The sequence below is a fragment of the Musa acuminata genome, chromosome BXJ2-8 (genome assembly GCF_036884655.1).
Source record: "Musa acuminata AAA Group cultivar baxijiao chromosome BXJ2-8, Cavendish_Baxijiao_AAA, whole genome shotgun sequence".
In the NCBI taxonomy this organism is placed as follows: domain Eukaryota; kingdom Viridiplantae; phylum Streptophyta; class Magnoliopsida; order Zingiberales; family Musaceae; genus Musa; species Musa acuminata.
In genome coordinates, this window is record NC_088345.1 from 13,546,235 (window position 1) to 13,564,143 (window position 17,909).

At 39.5% G+C, this 17,909-nt stretch overlaps 1 protein-coding gene and 1 long non-coding RNA gene across 3 annotated transcripts; one reads left to right on the forward strand and one right to left on the reverse strand.

Moving 5' to 3' along the window:
• The first annotated feature begins 3,243 nt into the window (after window positions 1–3,243).
• LOC103994620 (probable WRKY transcription factor 35) lies at window positions 3,244–5,169 on the forward strand. 2 transcript variants are annotated; one of them, XM_065119072.1, is made up of 4 exons: window positions 3,244–3,955; window positions 4,098–4,238; window positions 4,490–5,025; window positions 5,115–5,169. In XM_065119072.1, exons 1-3 carry the CDS (start codon window positions 3,441–3,443, stop codon window positions 5,022–5,024), a joined length of 1,191 nt encoding a protein of 396 aa, XP_064975144.1. In that variant the 5' UTR covers window positions 3,244–3,440; the 3' UTR covers window position 5,025; window positions 5,115–5,169. The 2 variants fall into 2 exon arrangements, with proteins under 2 accessions (XP_064975144.1, XP_009413286.2); XM_009415011.3 differs by having other exon boundaries at window positions 4,490–5,169.
• Window positions 5,170–5,897: 728 nt separating this feature from the next.
• On the reverse strand, window positions 5,898–6,650 carry LOC135618808 (uncharacterized). The gene is made up of 3 exons (XR_010489173.1): window positions 6,520–6,650; window positions 6,095–6,232; window positions 5,898–5,994 (listed from the first exon to the last, which is right to left on the reverse strand). It is a non-coding gene; the product is annotated as an uncharacterized LOC135618808 (long non-coding RNA).
• Between the last annotated feature and the right edge of the window lie 11,259 nt (window positions 6,651–17,909).

The window sequence follows — 17,909 nt, forward strand, 5'->3', positions numbered from 1 at the left end:
ATACTGAAGTCTAAATATCATAAAATTAAGTATTTTATATATTTCTCGATCAATCACCTCAATTATTTATTCTACAGAACTTTCAATAATTAAGTCTATTTTTCATTCAATTAATCTGATCAAGGTCTCACTCACTCAATATAACTTGTATATGCTCAAACTATTTATTCCATAAAATATAAGGATATTTATAAAAATATAATGAAGAAAGTATCACTATAATAATATAACATTAATGCTTTGAGTTTTCAAAATATGTTGAACTATTGATATCATCTATATTTCACCCAAAGATGATATATTGATATATCCAGTATTCACTCAAGATCGATACCATCCTTGTGGAATAGTAGTGTTACCTTTAGGTACACAATACTAAAGATATCCAAAACAGTATCATATCCCATTATATAATTATTTGAAATAGATTTTCCTTTGGGATTATCTAAATCACCTAATTATATGTATCATTATGAATATTATTTTATTTAATATCAATGAGGATCAATTTCATAGTGTATTTTATAGATTATTGGTCCAGGTCACTTTAGTAGCTGCAAGATTAATACAAAAAGATAAAATACAGTCTAAAATATCCCATAAATTATAAGAATTTTATTGTAATTCATATCTCATAAGCCTACCATCACAAGCTATTTAGAAAGATAAATTATAAATACTATTCGTCAAATTTTTTTATTCTGATTTATGCTGTCATTATGAATATTATTTTATTTAATGTAGACTAATTTCATAATATATTTTATAAATTATTGGTCCAGGTTACTTTGGTAGTTGTAAGACCAATATAAAAATATAAAATATAATATAAAATGTCCTATAAATGATAATACATTTATTATAATTTACATCTCATGAGTCTACCATCCCAGACTACTTTGATAGTTATGGATCAGATAAAACTTATGAAGATAAATTACAAATAATATTTATAAATTTTTTTATCTTAATTCATGCTAAAGAAGTTCAATAATAGAATAACAAACATAATAATTATTGAATATTGATCAACATAAAGAAAACTCATATAATAAATATAATCATAATAACACATAAATCATGAAGAGCCTTATGTGAAAGATAACTATTATTTCATAATTTTAAATATATACATATGAATAACCAAATAAATATCTAAGAACAATAATTGGATTTTATTTACAACATGCAATCAATAATTTATATGAGAAAACTATAAAAGAACCATTATGACAATCAATTTTATTTAATTGGATAAACCCAAAATTAAACTAAACATCAACCCAATTAAGTCAATCAATAAGAATTGATCCGAAGATAAAACTGTAATTTTGTTGACAAGACATAGATCAAAATTACGAGATTCATGAAAGGTAGAACTATCAAAAGCACATGTCAATAAAATTTCAATTATGAAGAGCATTTATGGAAAGTAAATAAAAGGACATGCTCCGAATTCTTTCGTTCCTGAAAGGCAAAAATATCCTTCCAAGAAAAAGCCCAAATCTTCCCTACGCTAACGTCGCTTGCGCACGACGATTGATCAACATAAAGAAAACTAGAATCATGATAACACATAAATCAATAATAGAATAACAGCCATAATAATTATTGAATATTAATCAACATAAAGAAAACTCGTATAATAACTATAATCACGATAACACATAAATCATGAAGAGCCTTATGTGAAAGATAACTATTATTTCATAATTTCAAATATATGCATATGAATAACCAAATAAATATCCAAGAATAATAATTGGATTTTATTTACAACATGCAATCAATAATTTATATGAGAAAACTATAAAAGAACCATTATGACAATCAGTCTTATTTAATTAGATAAGCTTAGAATTAAATTAAACATCAACCCAATTAAGTCAATCAATAAGAATTGATCCAAAGATAAAACTATAATTTTGTTGACAAGACATAGATTGGAATTATGAGATTCATGAAGGGTAGAACTATCAAAAGGACATGTGAGGAAAATTTCAATTATGAAGAACATTTATGGAAAGTAAATAAAAGGATAGGCTATGGAATTCTTTCATTTTTGAAGGGCAAAAATATCCTTTTCCAAGAAAAAGCCCTAATCTTCCCTACATCGTCGTCGCTTGCGCACGACTATAGCTGGCGTTGCCGCCACGGTGTGGTCTGTGCCTACTCGCGTCTACCACCTAGGTGTGGCCTATGCCCTCACGGGGCTATCGCTGCTGCCCTCTGCCCACGGGGGCAATCGTTGCGTAGTGCGATTGCCACCATTTGCGACCACTGCCCTTCCGCAAGCGAATAGAGCAAATCATATAGAAAAAATAGATCAATAATATCCGATGAATCATTCATGCATCGTAAACAAAAACCGATTAATATTGTTTCGCAAGCGAAAGATGCTAACAAATAGATCCAAAAAGTATTTGATTTCAAAAATCACTGTTCTGATACCAATTGTTAGCATAAAATATATAATCATGCTATTTGTAATGTGAAGAAACTTTTATGTTAGAATTTGAAATCAAATAATAATGGATCTAAACAATATTATGATGCATATCTTTCGTTGTTGTTCAGAAGAATAAATCTTATCTCATTTACATGTGCACTCTCATCGTATTTGATATATCAATTTGTAAGAAAAACTAGACTCTCATTCTCTTTTCTTCCTATCTTTTCGCAGAACCACTTAAATTGATGGATTAGGAAAATAGAGAAAAAAACTATAATATCTCAATTGTGTGGAAATATGTATATATAGCTCATAGAAATTTTGTCTATTTATAAGCGAGAGCAAAATATATATATATCCTCTTAATAATCCTATTATAATAATATTTTTTTTATTGGCTAGTTAATCATATCTATAATATATATTATCTAATTAAATAAAACTACGTAATAATCTAACAGGGAAAACAAAAAAAAAGAAATTTGACGGAGACTACGAGGCACGATCTCCATTTCAGAGACGAAATCCGGCACCCAATTTGGATGGACGGATGGATGGATCGGACACCTACAACTCAAACTACAGAATATGATCGCCGCTTGCTTCCGGTCCCTCTCTCTCTCTCTCTCTCTCACACACACACACACACAGAGACGTGCACAGACACACGTGTTTCTCTTCTCTGTCCGTCCTCAGTTGCGTATGGACAAGTCTATTCCATTAAAAAGTCAGCGTCTTCCATGAATAAAAATATACTACCCTCTCTCTCTCTCCTCGACGCACACACGCGCACATCCATTTGTCCCCTTGCGCACACTATTTTTCTTGGGGTTGAAGAAGAGTTCTCTCGTCTCACTCCTCCCTCGCCGCACAATTTTCTTCCCATCCCCTCCCTCCGCCCTTCCCAGAGCAGCAGGAAAGATTTCAGCAATAGGCTACACCTTCGCTGCAACACTCTTTGCCAAAAAAACATCAAAGATCTGAATACATGTTTGATTATTTCTGGCAAAGAATGGAGAGTGATCAGGGAGATCTTGCCGACATAGTCCGCTCCGGCGGGTTTGCTGGAGCTTCGGGTGCTGCTGAGTTCCCGGTCAGCGACCAGAAACTGCCATCGGAGGCCACGGTCTTGCCCTCGCCCGGGGACAGGATCAACAACTTGGGAGATCCCTTTGGGTGTCATCGTGATCCTCTCCTCCACAGCGGCGGAGGGCAGATCGAGGTGGCAATAGAGAGTAGCGATGGTGGTGGAGGTGGGATGATCGTATCCCGCAAGTTGCGGGTGAGAGAGGAGATTATAAAGGCATGTGATATCAACCACAGGGCGTTCCGGGTGTCGTCAGGAGGAGCCAAGGGTTCCCCTCTCCCTCCAAATGCCATCGTGCCAACCGCGGTACTCATCGGGGAGATGACGAAGGCGAGTGATGGTGCAGCGGTAGGGTGCTCCGTGGACGATGGTGGTATGCGGATCTCATCCACGAGAACGCTCGGCATCAAACGGAGGTTCGACAGCCCATGTATACATTATATAGATAGATATAGATCACTATTTTTGAGAATCTTTACTCATCGATTAGTTGCTGCTAATTCCTCGAGGAATATGTTGCTGTTTTCCAACAAGTAATAGGACTTGCTTCTTTATCAGGAAGAACCAAGTGAAAAAGGTGGTATGCATTCCAGCCCCTACAGCGGCAACCAATAGACACAGCGGAGAGGTTGTTCCTTACGATCTATGGGCTTGGAGGAAGTATGGCCAGAAGCCAATCAAGGGCTCTCCTTATCCTAGGTATTTCTTTTTTTCTCATCCTAACATGAAACCCTAAATCATGAGTGTGTGTGTGTGTGTTTGCTTTCAGTCTATCTAATCTGCTTGCTTTCTGCGTCTTTCCTTACGACGCATTGAAGCATTAACACGGAATGTTTATGATTAGACACGTGATATGACCATCTTTATAACCGATTGCACGCTCGGTGTTATTAATAATAGTGTTGTGAGTGAAAACTTAGTAGCTGACCGAAGCTGTTGGTTTACCTCAGGGGTTACTACAGGTGCAGTAGCTCCAAAGGATGCACCGCACGGAAACAAGTGGAGCGCAGCCCCACCAATCCTAACATGTTAGTCATCACCTACACGTCGGAGCACAACCACGCATGGCCGACCCAACGCAACGCTCTGGCTGGATCCACAAGATCCCAAGCGTCTAAGAACGCCGCTTCAGCTTCCAAGACCTCCGGCCACGATCTAAAGGAAGACGAGCCCAAGGAAACGGCCACCGGGTCGGATGCTCTTTTCGTAAAGGGAGAGGTCGCAGACAAGGGCATTCATCATCCGGCTGAGGGTGACGAATACGATGGAGCAGTCGAGCAGAGTTGGAAGCCCGCCGTGATCCCTGCATCGAGCCACCCCGATGACTTCTTCGCAGATCTGGCAGAGCTGGAAACCGACCCGATGAGTCTCATCTTCTCGAACGAAACGAAACCGGCGGCGGGTGGAGACGTGGCCTTGGATCCGTCACACATGTTTGATTCGGCAGGAAGGTGGAATGGACGAGCGATGAATCGTTCCGATTAAGGTTAGGTTAGCGTTAAATTATGAGTAGGCAAAACAGGTGGGACAAAGCTAAGCTCGTAATCATCTTGACGAGCCTTCCATGGCGTGCAGGTTGCACGGTTTGAATCTGAATCCTGGGAGCGGAGTGGTATAGGTGTTTTTCTTACGTTTTATTTGACACGAGGGGTCTGTGGATCAAAATGGAGGGAAGAGAGAGAGCATCGGAATGATGGGAGGATAGGACAGAAGGCTGCGGACTCAAGCTTTCGAATTGTTAGTTAGAGCAGGTACATCGTCTGAGCCGTGTCTGCAAAAAGCCTTTACCTTCTTCTTCTTCTTCTTCCACAGTCTCTTCCTCCACGGTTTGCTCAGAATTTTAGTAGTAATCGAGTAATCAAGATGTGCAAGAGGAATCAAACGTTTATTTTGCGATGCCATGTGTTTTTGTGACTCGGAGAATGGTGAGGAGGAGTCAGGAGAAGGAAGAAGGCTACGGCTTTGTGTGTATCCCATTTTTAACTCCTCGATGCTCAAGCCAAACGCTTTTGTAGTCCTGCTGAGACCATGAATCAACCCTCCATTCTCTCTCTCTCTTAGCGTCTTCTTCCATGAATCAACCGATGCGATATGTGGCGTAGCGGCACACAAAATTCCAACCACCTGTTGTCGTACGATGAACATCTCCTCCGTCGTACGATATGTAGCGTAGCAGCTACATCAGCTAACTCACTGTCTTCGATCTGTGAATTAAGATGGCATGCAAGTCACATAACTACACTCATTTTTATGACTACAAAAATTAAAACAAGAAAAGAAAACTCATGTCATCAAGAAAAAAATATATTTAAACAATACCATATCTGAAAAAAAATGTCTAAAGGAACCTTAAATATACCTCTTTTGACATTAGCTTCAGTTCAGCCACTAGGGCTTTGGTTGTTTTCTCAATCCCTCTCGTAATCTGAATTGGATTGGAACCTGCTGCAACAACCTGCACACATCAGAAGTTTATCGCTTATCAGGTGATAAAAGTTTCATTTGTGAACAAACACCAGAAGAATGAGTAGCATGGGCTGTAATGTTCTACAAACCTTAACACCCTCAGCAATCAAACCTTGAGCAAGAACGACGGAAGTAGTCGTTCCATCCCCAGCGAGATCATTTGTCTTTGCAGCAGCTTGCCTTACTAACTTAGCTCCGATGTTCTCAACAGGATCTTCTAATTCGACCTAAATGCACCAGATTTAGTAAGTAGGGTTCATGCAACCAGACAACATGAGACAATAACTAACAAAGAACCAACCCACATTAACAGATCAGGTCAACGCATGTATTAGTCAATACATGTTTATCCGTTCCGTATGTAACATAAAGTGATGTTATCAGTAACAAAGATAAAATTGCTGAATCAGCAAATTATGCCTTAACAGCAAACCACATAGAACTTCCATGTCAATCCCTAAGTAGAAATAAATCAAGATAAACTTTGGATAAATACTCTCTGATAATTAGGTACCTCTTTGGCTCCAGTAACACCATCGTTAACAAGTTTTGGTGATCCATATTTGCTCTCCTAAACAACATTTCTACCCTTCGGACCGAGAGTGACTCCAACGAGGTCTGCAAGCTTATTGACACCAGTATGTAACAACAACATTTGGAATAAGAGTCAATAAGGCACTGATGCTAAAATCAAAATCTTCAATCATACAACTTCACAAACTTGTGGGAGTTTCTTTTAAATGCTTACCTGTAGCTTCTTAATGGCAGAGCCATCCTTGTTGAAGTGTAACTCTTTGGCCATAGCTCTGATCCTAGAATTGCACCTCTTTTGCATTTGCAAGTTCTGCCATCCGCCGCTCAGTGAATCGGAAGATAAGGAAGAAAGAGAAGAGAACTTCTCAACAGAGGCTTTATTGGCACTAAGACAATCAGTAGCACTCAAAGGACATGGTGCTGAAAGTAGAAGCCATTTGCTGTCAACAAATTGAGTGAAACATATTATCACCTAGAAACAAAACAGAACAATTTGTAAGTCGTATTGTCACCCCCCAGAATAGCTAAGAACTCTCAACAAAGTATTCTGCAGACTCCTCCAGTCTGTGAATTTATAGGCATTTACAAATAAATCCGGAATCTTAAAATATTGTAAAATAAAATACAAACAACAAGGTGAGAATTAAGATCAGCAGATTGCAGCCTGGTCGGATCAAAAGTCCTCTTTGGGCTTTTCCTCCATTAAAGTAAGTTCTCAAGTTTACATGAACAGTATAATCATTTCAAAGCCATCGAACAATGCCCTTAACAACCGATAATAGCTTCAGTCAAAAATCAAACTGACAACAAGTCAAACATCAAACTAGGATTGTACATCCAGATTCTAGTATGTGAACCTTTCCGACGAATAAAACAGTTCCAATGTTTGCAGGAGATTGCTCGGAGTAGCTACAGCGAGTGACTTTTGTTACAGCTAATTTTGGTAATCTAACAAAGACAATAAAACAGAAATAATAAAAACGATAAAAACACCAGATTTACATGATTTGGTCAATTAACCTACATCCACGGACGAAAGAGGAGCAAATCAAACTACTGAACAAGAAAAACCTAAAATAAACAATTAGGTTTTCTTGTGATGCCTGACTTTAAAAACCATACCCTTATTTATAGTTTAAGCAGGAGATACCAAACTTGATTTTCCTGATGTGGGACTATGTGGGATTTGTCAAACTAACAAATCTCTACCTTAACATGTTCCAACAAAACTTGCTCCACCTTCTTCATAAAAGCCCCAATGGGCAATCACCAACAATGAACACCAACAAAGTCCATGCACTGCTTGAACTTGTAGACCAGAAGAGGCTTCGTAAGCATATCAACTGGATTGTCCTTCGTATGAATTTTCTGAACAAGGACCTTTCCCTCAGCAATAGTATCTCATTTGCATCCAACAATTTTCTTACCCGAAGGCGGCTTCACAAGATCTCAAGTTCTATTATGAAGGAGAGATTATATTTCTTCATTCATCGTAATCAACCACTTAGCGAAATTATCATAAGAAACTGTATCTGAATAGGTAGTAGGCTCACCAACTTCACTTGTTTCTTCTGCAACAGACAAAGCATATGTAACCAAATTTGCATATCTTTGTGGTGATCGAATATCTCTCCGTGGTCTATCCTTGGCTATAGAATATTGCTCTTCCTTTGGATCATCTGCGTCAGTAGACTCGGGACTATCTACTGGCATTCTTTGAGTAGAAGAGTTCGATTGAAAAGAATCAGATCTACCAATCTCAAGCTCCACTTGCTTCTGCGCACTATCATTTGTACAACTAGTAGATTCATATTTGGAAAATAACATAGACAATTCATCAAAAGTAACATCTCTATTGATTATAAATTTTGGGGATTTGGGATTATAATACCATAATCGGTATCATTTCACCCTAGAAGCATACCCAAGGAAAATGTACTTTTTCGCTCGAGGCTCTAATTTTTATTCATTTATATGCATGTATGTTGGACACCCAAAAATTTTTAAATCAAAGTAATCAGCAGGAGTACATGACCAAACTTCCTCTAGAGTTTTAAAGTAAAGTGCCACAGAAGGAGCGCGGTTGACAATGTAACAGGTCATATTAATTGCCTCTGCTCAAAAGTCTTTTGTCAACCCTACATTTGATATCATACACCTTGCTCTCTCTAAGAGTATTATGTTCATACGTTCGGCCACACCATTTTGTTGAGGCGTCATCCTAACAGTGTGATGCCGAACGATTCCTTCATTTTTGTAGAATTCATCAAAGTCACATTCACAAAATTCCATGTCATTATCTGTTCGAAGCCGTTTAATCTGTTTACATGTTTGCTTCTCAATCAAAACCTTCCATTGTTTAAAGGTTAGAAAAACATCATTTTTATGCTTCAAAAAATAAATCCAAACTTTCTTGAAATAATCGTCAATGAAAGTCTGACACCACCCTTAGATTAAACACGAGTTGGACCCCAAAGGTCTCAATGAATATAGTCAAGAGTAATTTAGTAATTTAGTATGTGGACCTTTCCGACGAATAAAACAGTTCCAATGTCTGCAGGAGATTGCTCCGAGTAGCTACAACGAGTGACTTTCACCGAGCGAGAAACAAGACATTCAAAGAATAGTAGGGGTTTAACAGGACGCAGATCGAAAGTGACATGATAATTCAACAACAAGCTAAATTAGCAAAAAAATAATAATAAGCTTTTTGAGACCATAGACTCTAAAATTCCGTATTTTGGAACTTATTAAAAATAAAGCACAAAAATACACTCAACTGTTCAACCTTGGTCGTAGCCCCCCACCCATTCTAGGTGAAACTCTTTACTATTTCCATATTCTTTGATTGTTCGTGGACGCAATTCGGAACAGATCTCATATAAATTACAAAACATAATCGAATTACCAGATAAAAGAAGAATCTTTGCGCATAAAAAACACAAACAAAGATGCTATTTCAACTACCGAGTGTTGGTTGTTTAACGTATCAAATATAGATCAAATAATTATTTTATAGAATCAAAATTGAATTTTTGATTCAAAACATATTTTATAGATCCAAAACAATGGTTTTAGAATATTTCTATAAAACTTATTAAATCCATTATAATATGCATAAAATCATAGAACATATTAACACAGAAACGTACCTGATGAATCTAGAGTATTTTCTAAATTAATCGATGATTTGGCCTTTCAATTGCATAGTATCCTTAAAAAATTTAGATTTCTTCTTTACGAGTGAAGAGAAACTTCATTAGATACTGCAACCGGGGACCATAATCTTATTTATAATCATAATTGATGAATCTATAATTATGATTATATTCAGAATTAATGAATATGCAATTATGCCTCAAGAGTTTTATATTCCTAACTTATCTCGTCGTTAAAAATATGACTGATGATATCCACACAATTAATTTTCATAATAATTATGTCCTTTAGCCAAATAATTTTACTTTAATTAGATCACTTTAATTTTGGCTAATCAAAATAATGGCTATACTTTATTTTGATTATACATGTATGACCTTTAAAATTCTAACAATCTCCCACTAAGTCACATATGTATCCTTATAAATGTGCTATACTTTATGAGCTCAAAATTATTGCCATTATTAAACAGAACATATAAAATAATCTCGTCCACCATATTAATATAGGACCAAAGCGATCTTTGCTATATCAATCATACCTAAACCCATCAATGATCTGATCACTAATATTAATATAACCAAATCACATAGATCAATTATGAAATGTGTAGCATAAAAATTACATGAATGTGATCTATACATGTCAATTTTCAACTGGTCCAACTTTATCTTTATGAGATCATTAATAACTTTAATAGTCATAATATACAAAGTATAATATACTGAAGCTTTATTTATGATCAGAAAATATCTGTACAAATATAAAATCTGGCATAGAACATATAACAAACATATAACAGACTCCCACTAAACTGAAGTTTCCTCAAATTCTGATATACCCATATGAGCAATATGCTCATGAAAGACTTTGGGTGATACACCTTTTGTGAGAGGATCTGCCAACATAAAGTTTGTTCCTAAATGTTCTATAGAAATTTGTTTACTTTGTGTTGAATCTCGTATTTTGATGATGAAACTAATTGATTGTGTTTAGATGTTTAACTGCATTTTAAGTGATGCAGGTCTACTTGATCAGGATTAGACAGTTGACGTAGGAGGAATTGACGTTACGCCGGAGGAGATCACGTCAGGATATTGGATGACAGAAGGCTTCGGACATCGGGCATCGAGCCAAGGAGAGCAGAATTGCGCTAAGGATATCGAGGTTACGGAGGTCAACCGCTGATTGGGCAACAAGCCGCAAGAGAGGACGATGCGCTGAAGAATCAGATGAAGCGCCAACCAATGACGTGCTGGGCAACAGAATGTCAATTCGCGTTGTAATAATTGTCTAGATCAGAGTAGAGTTTTGGCTTGTGTGTGCAGGATTAACTACGATAACGACGAAGACATAAAGCGAAACAAAGTGTCGGAGTCAAGTGCGAAGGATTCGTTGCGAGTTCGAGAGTTCGATGGAAGTCCGAAGGTTCATCGGGAATGCTGCCGGAACTAGCCGAGAATGAGTAGGGAGCTTGCCGAAGGGTTTTTTGGAAGCTCGCCGGAAGGTTCGTTGAAAGTTCGCGGAGCTCGCCGAGAAATATCGGAGCTTGCCGAAGAAGCTCGTTGGAACTCGCCAAGATCAAATCGTGAAGTGTAGGAGCTTGTCGGGAGTCCGCAGAATGGTTTCCGAGAGTTTATCGGATGACCGTCGGAAGTTCGCCGAAAGCTCGCCGGAAGAAGTCTTGATTTACGGACTTTATAATAGCTTAGGAAATGTCTTTAAATTCATATTTAGCATGTTAATTAGGGTTAGGATTAGGTGTTAATCCTATAACCCAAGTAGGGGCCAATTGGGCCCGAGTTCGGACTGGTTTGGGCCAAGTTTGGAGCCCAACCAGTGAGCTGAAATAGTGTAGGCGGTGGCACCGCCCAGAACCCAAGAACTGAGCTGTGGCACTATTGGATTGAGCGGTGGCACCGCCCAGCACCCGAGAGGTCCGACGGTGGCATCGCCGAATTGGGTGGTGGCACTGCCAATACACTGTTTGTCAAACATAGATAGGCGGTGGCACCACTAGCCTTGAAAACTCAAGAGAATTCAAAATTTGGAGCCCAAATTTGAATCCTTTTGGTGCCTATAAATACCCCTCAATTCTCAGTAGAGAAGACAACCTTTGGGAAGTTAGAAATTGAGAAAAGCTTTAGCAAAAGTCTTGTTTTCAATAGCTTAAGTGTTCACCTCCCTCTTTCTCTTTGAAAAATTTGTAAGAGTGTGAACCACTTGTAAAAAGGTTATAAGAGGGGTATTTGTCCTTCCCCTTCAAAGTGATTTGCTAGTTGAAGTTGGGAGCCTCATTGAAGAAGGCTTCGCAAGTGGATGTATGTCATTTTGACTGAACCACTTTAAATTGGTGCGTTCATTGAATGTGTGAGTTCTTACATTTTTGAAACCATTATTTACATAGTATCAACCTTTCGATTTTCATCTTCTCACTTTACTCGAGCTATTTTTTTCAAGTCATTGACGAATTGAAATCTCTATGCATTTACGAAATCGTTTTTAAACTTACGAGTTTTAATCCGCTGCACTAATTCACCCCCCCCCCCCTCTTAGTGCCACTCCGATCCTAACACTTTGTACCCTTTCTTTCACAACTAGGAACTTGATGTCAATGTGCTTTGACTTAGTCGAGCTCCTATTATTGTTGGAGTATAAAACAGCTGATTTATTATCACAGTATATCTTTAGTAGTCTTTCAATCTTTTGTACTATTTGCAGTCCTATGACAAAATTCCTTAGCCAAATTCTATGATTTGATGCCTCAAAACATACTACAAATTTTGTTGCCATGGTGGAAGAAGTATAAGAGATTGCTTGGTACTACGCCAAGAAATCGCCCCACCAGCCAACATATAAATGTAGCTTGAAATGGATTTCCTACTGTCTTGGCATCCAACAAAATCAGAGTCAGAATACCCAATGATCTCCAAATAGTCTGATCTCCTATATGTGAGCATATAATCTTTTGTCCTCTTTAAATATCTCATGACTCTTTTAGCTGCCTTCCAATGATTCATTCCAGGATTGCTTAAATTGTTGGGAAATCATAAGGGGGCGACATCATATGCGCAGCGGAAGAACAAGAAAACAAAAATCCCCGATTCCCAAAAAGATGTTCATCGTCGTGCGAAGATTGGTGCGCAAAATCCGCAAAAAACACAAACTGCGTATAGAGATTATGTTACCTAGGGAGATCGTATATCCCTGTTTCCTTGCAGATCCTTAGGAGAGGGTGAAGGAGGTCAAGCGTCCTCCTCTCTAGCGGTGATCCACACAGCAGGGTTGCGACGACGCTCCTCAAAACTCCAAGCCTACTCTGAGGGGAGAGGGAGAGGAGAATAGGAAGGGCAAGCAAAGACTCTAGCCTATGAGGCTGTGAATCCCTCCTATTTATAGAGATCCCGTGTCAAAACCCTAATGGGTCCTTTCCAAAGTGGGTATTGGATCTGCATCCAATAAGACAAGGGCTCCGTCGGATATCTCATATCCGAACCTCTACTCATCGCAATGCCTACCATATGTGTGTGACCCTCTAGGCCCAATATCGAGCTGGCCGTGAGTCATACCTGTCAGAACTCCTTCTAACTCAGTGAATTATTATCTCTGTAATAATTCACTCGACTCATCGACTACGGAAGTACTAGGCCACTACGCCGTAGTCCCCAGACGATACAGGGGAATCCAATCCATTGGACCTGTCTGTCCTCAGTTACCATGTACCTATAGTCCCTCATCCATCTAATATCCCAGAGACCGTATATCGAGCATGGTGCTGTCAGACCCATACGGTTTCTACTCGAGTCTCGCTCTAATCGGATTCTCCCGGAGAACTCTTTCTCTCTCAACCCGAATGACCCTGGCCAGGGATTTGTCTGAGCAAGAACACATGGGATATTCCTCTCATGATACCGAGAGTGGATGATCCTCTATCGACACTCAATAGCCCTCGTAAGGTCGACTACCACTCCCAATGACCAGCTGTACTAGATCTGGGAACAGCCAAACCTATAAGTCTGGTATCAAAGAGTGGAGCACTCATACAGGACATCCTTGGTGTCTCAAGTCTAAGAACCAGATACACCACTAGGACTACGGAATCGTTGTCTGACAATAAGGCATCATCAACCATCCAGCATTCCGTAAGCGGATCAATCAGTGAACTCATTCTCCAATGAGCACCTGTACTGTATCCCTAGTGTCCCTACACGAGCAGCTATGAGACCAGCTGCATCCATCATATGGACGGGTATACAGCACACCAGTCTATCCGGTTATCACGATGTCCCTCTCGAGTAACCTATGACCGGGATTATTTAGGATATGTGTTTAAAGGTGAATCGATCTCATTATCGTGATCTCATCACGATCCGATTCCCATTGCACAAATCCAAGGACATCACAATATATATGCATTTATGCAATAGTTATAAAGTGATATACGCCAAAATATAATAAGCAAAAAGATTCTGTATCAAGTCACACGTGCCATCACTCACGTGATTGGCTTGCTGGGCACTTATGACTAGCAATCTCCCACTTGACCTAAAGCCAATCACCTATGTGTCTGATCCCCATCAGACCCCTGTGACGCTCAAAGACAAAATGAGACAACGACTTTGTCAGTGGATCTGCAATGTTATCTTCGGATGGAACTCTTTCCACTGCTACATCTCCTCGGGTTACGATCTCTCTTATAAGCTGGAACCTCCTCAGAACACTTCTGATAAGACCCGGGTTCCCTTATTTGAGTAATCACCCCATAGTGGTCGCAATATAAGGAAGTCGACTTGTCGCTATCTGTATCGACTCCCAAACTCCCTCCTTTGCTGCATCTAATGCGGCAATGTACTCCGCCTCTGTGGTCGAGTCAGCAGTGGTATCTTGCTTGGAACTCTTCCAGCACACTGCTCCTCCATTCAAGGTGTACACATACCCTGAATTCGACTTGCTATCATCGACATCAGACTGAAAACTTGAGTCAGTGTAGCCTTCAACCTTAAGGCTATTACCTCCATATACTAGTAAAAGATCCTTAGTCCTTCTCAAGTACTTAAGGATACACTTTATTGCTTTCCAGTGCTCCAAGCCTGGATCCGCCTGATACCTGCTCGTGACACTCAGAGCATGCGCTATATCAGGCCTAGTACATAGCATGACATACATGATAGACCCTATTGCTGAGGCATAAGGTATCATATCCATGTTCGACCTTTCTTCTGGAGTCTTTGGGGACATACTCGTAGAAAGCGATATCCCATGTCTCATCGGTATGAGACCTCTTTTGGAATTTTCCATGCCAAACCTTTTGACAATGGTTTCTATGTACCTGGACTGGGACAAGCCAAGCATCCTTTTGGATCTATCTCTATAGATTCTAATCCCCAAGATATAGGATGCTTCCCCTAAGTCCTTTATGGAGAAGTGTCTAGATAACCAAGCCTTTACTGTGGATAGCATTCCTATGTCATTCCCAATGATGAGGATGTCATCCACATATAACACCAAAAAGCTAATAGCGCTCCCACTTACCTTTCTGTATACACAAGGCTCATCTTCGTTCTTAACGAAGTCATAAGATCTGATTGCCTCATCAAATCTTATGTTCCAACTTCGGGAAGCTTGCTTTAGTCCATAAATGGATCTAAGCAACCTACACACCTTATCTGGGCAGTTCTTGGACACGAATCCCTCAGGTTGCATCATATACACCTCCTCCTTCAGGTTCCCGTTGAGGAATGCGGTTTTCACATCCATCTGCCAGATCTCATAATCATAGTGTGCTGCAATAGCCAATAGAATTCTGATGGATTTTAGCATTGCTACGGGTGAGAAAGTTTCGTCGTAGTCAACACCTTGCCTTTGACGATACCCCTTAGCCACTAGCCTTGCTTTATAGGTCTCTACCTTTCCATCTACTCCGATCTTTTTCTTAAAGATCCACTTGCAACCGATGGGTACAATACCTTCGGGTGCATCAACTAGGTTCCAAACCTTATTGGAGTACATAGAATCCATCTCAGAATTCATGGCTTCTTTCCACTTCCCGGAGTCTATACTCATAATAGCCTCCTCGTAGGTCTGAGGATCAATATCCTCTACATCCTCTGCTCTAATATGTCCCACATATCTCTCAGGAGGATGGGATACTCTATCAGACCTGCGTAAAGTTGAAACTTGTGTATTAGATACCTGAACAGACTCGGGCTGTAGAGTGGTGCTTAAGCTTGGTTCTCCAACCTCGCTCAATTCTATCATTCTCCCACTGTCTCCGTCAAGAATGTGTTCCTTCTCAAGGAACACTGCTCTCTTAGCTACAAAGACCTTTTGGTCCTCGAGATGATAGAAGTAATACCCACAAGTTTCCTTGGGGTATCCCACAAATTTACATCGCCCTGTCCTTGATTCTAACTTATCGGGGTTGTGTCTTTTAACATGGGCAGAGCAGCCCCAAATCTTAACTACTTTAAGATCAGGCTTCTTCCCTTTCCATATCTCATATGGTGTAGATACCACCGACTTAGTTGGAACTCTGTTCAGAAGGTAAGCTGCGGTTTCTAGGGCATATCCCCAGAATGAGATGGGTAGGTCAGCGAAACTCATCATGGACCGTACCATATCTAATAATGTACGATTTCTCCTTTCAGAGACACCATTGAGCTGAGGTGTATAAGGAGGTGTCCATTGGGATAATATCCCATGGTCCTTGAGGAAGTGAGTAAACTCTGTACTTAAGTACTCACCTCCTCGATCTGATCGAAGAGTTTTGATACTCTTTCCAGTCTGGTTCTCCACCTCATTCTTATACTCTCTGAATTTCTCAAAGGCCTCGGACTTGTACTTCATTAAGTACACATATCCATACCTTGAGAAATCATCAGTAAATGTAATGAAGTAGGAGTAACCTCCAATGGCATGAGTTGACATGGGTCCACATACATCACTATGTATGAGTTCCAACAACTCAGTGGCTCTCTCTCCAGTTCCACTAAATGGAGAGTTGGTCAGTTTTCCACGAATGCAAGGCTCACAAGTTACATATGACACATAGTCGAATGGATCTAGATATCCATTATTTAGCAACTTTTGAATCATTCTTTCATGGATGTGACCTAGCCTACAATGTCATAGGTATGCACTGTTCACCTCATCTCGTTTCCTCTTAGACACTTACATTCATGATATGTGGAGTAGTGTCTTGCATAAACAAACCTTTATGCAATATTCCTCTCGTCAATCTCCCCTCGGCTTTGCTAGAATTTATAATAAATTGTAGATGTAATAAGCAATACTGGTATCCAATACCAATGCACTATCACAAAAATCTGTCAATTGGAGATTGATCATGAATGTACCTGAAGCTTCATCAAGCTTTTGTTTCGCCCTTTCTGCAAGGTACTCTTTGCAGTTTCTCTTCCAGTGCCCATCTTTACCACAGTGGAAGCACTGGCCTTTGTCCTTTATTGGGTCTTTCTTAGCAACCTTTGCTTTACCTTGTTTGCCCTTGCCCTTTCCCTTCTTAAGGGACCTTTCTGCTTTCCTTTTCTTTCTGGTCTCACCAGTGTAGAGAACTGGCTTCTCTTTCTTAATAGTACTCTCTGCCTCCCTCAACATATTGAGGAGCTCTGGGAGAGTCACCTCAAGCTTGTTCATATTAAAGTTCATTATGAACTGTGAAAAGGAATCTGGTAGGGACTGAAGCACAATGTCCACACACAAGTTATCCTCTAGGACCATTCCTAGACCTGTGAGTTTCTCTATCCACTCAATCATCTTTAGGACATGGTTCTGAACCGGTGTCCCCTCAGTCATCCTAGCGCGGAAAAGGCTCTTGGATATCTCATATCGTTGAGTCCTTCCCTGTTCCTCAAACAATTTACGGACATGTAGGAGAATGGATCTGGCATCCATCTTTTCATGTTGTCTCTGTAACTCTGGAGTCATAGAGCCCAACATATAGCACTGAGCAAGAGTGGAGTCATCAATGTACTTCACGTAGCGAGCGATCTCATCCTCGCTTGCCCCTTCTTCTGGCGTAGGCATCACTGTATCAAGGACGTACACGATTTTCTCCGCTGTGAGAACAATTCTCAAGTTACGGAGCCAATCCGTATAATTTGGACCAGTGAGGCGGTTGACATCAAGTATGCCACGTAAGGGATTTGAAAGCGACATTTTCTGAAAATAAAGATGTAGCAAAAATGAATAACA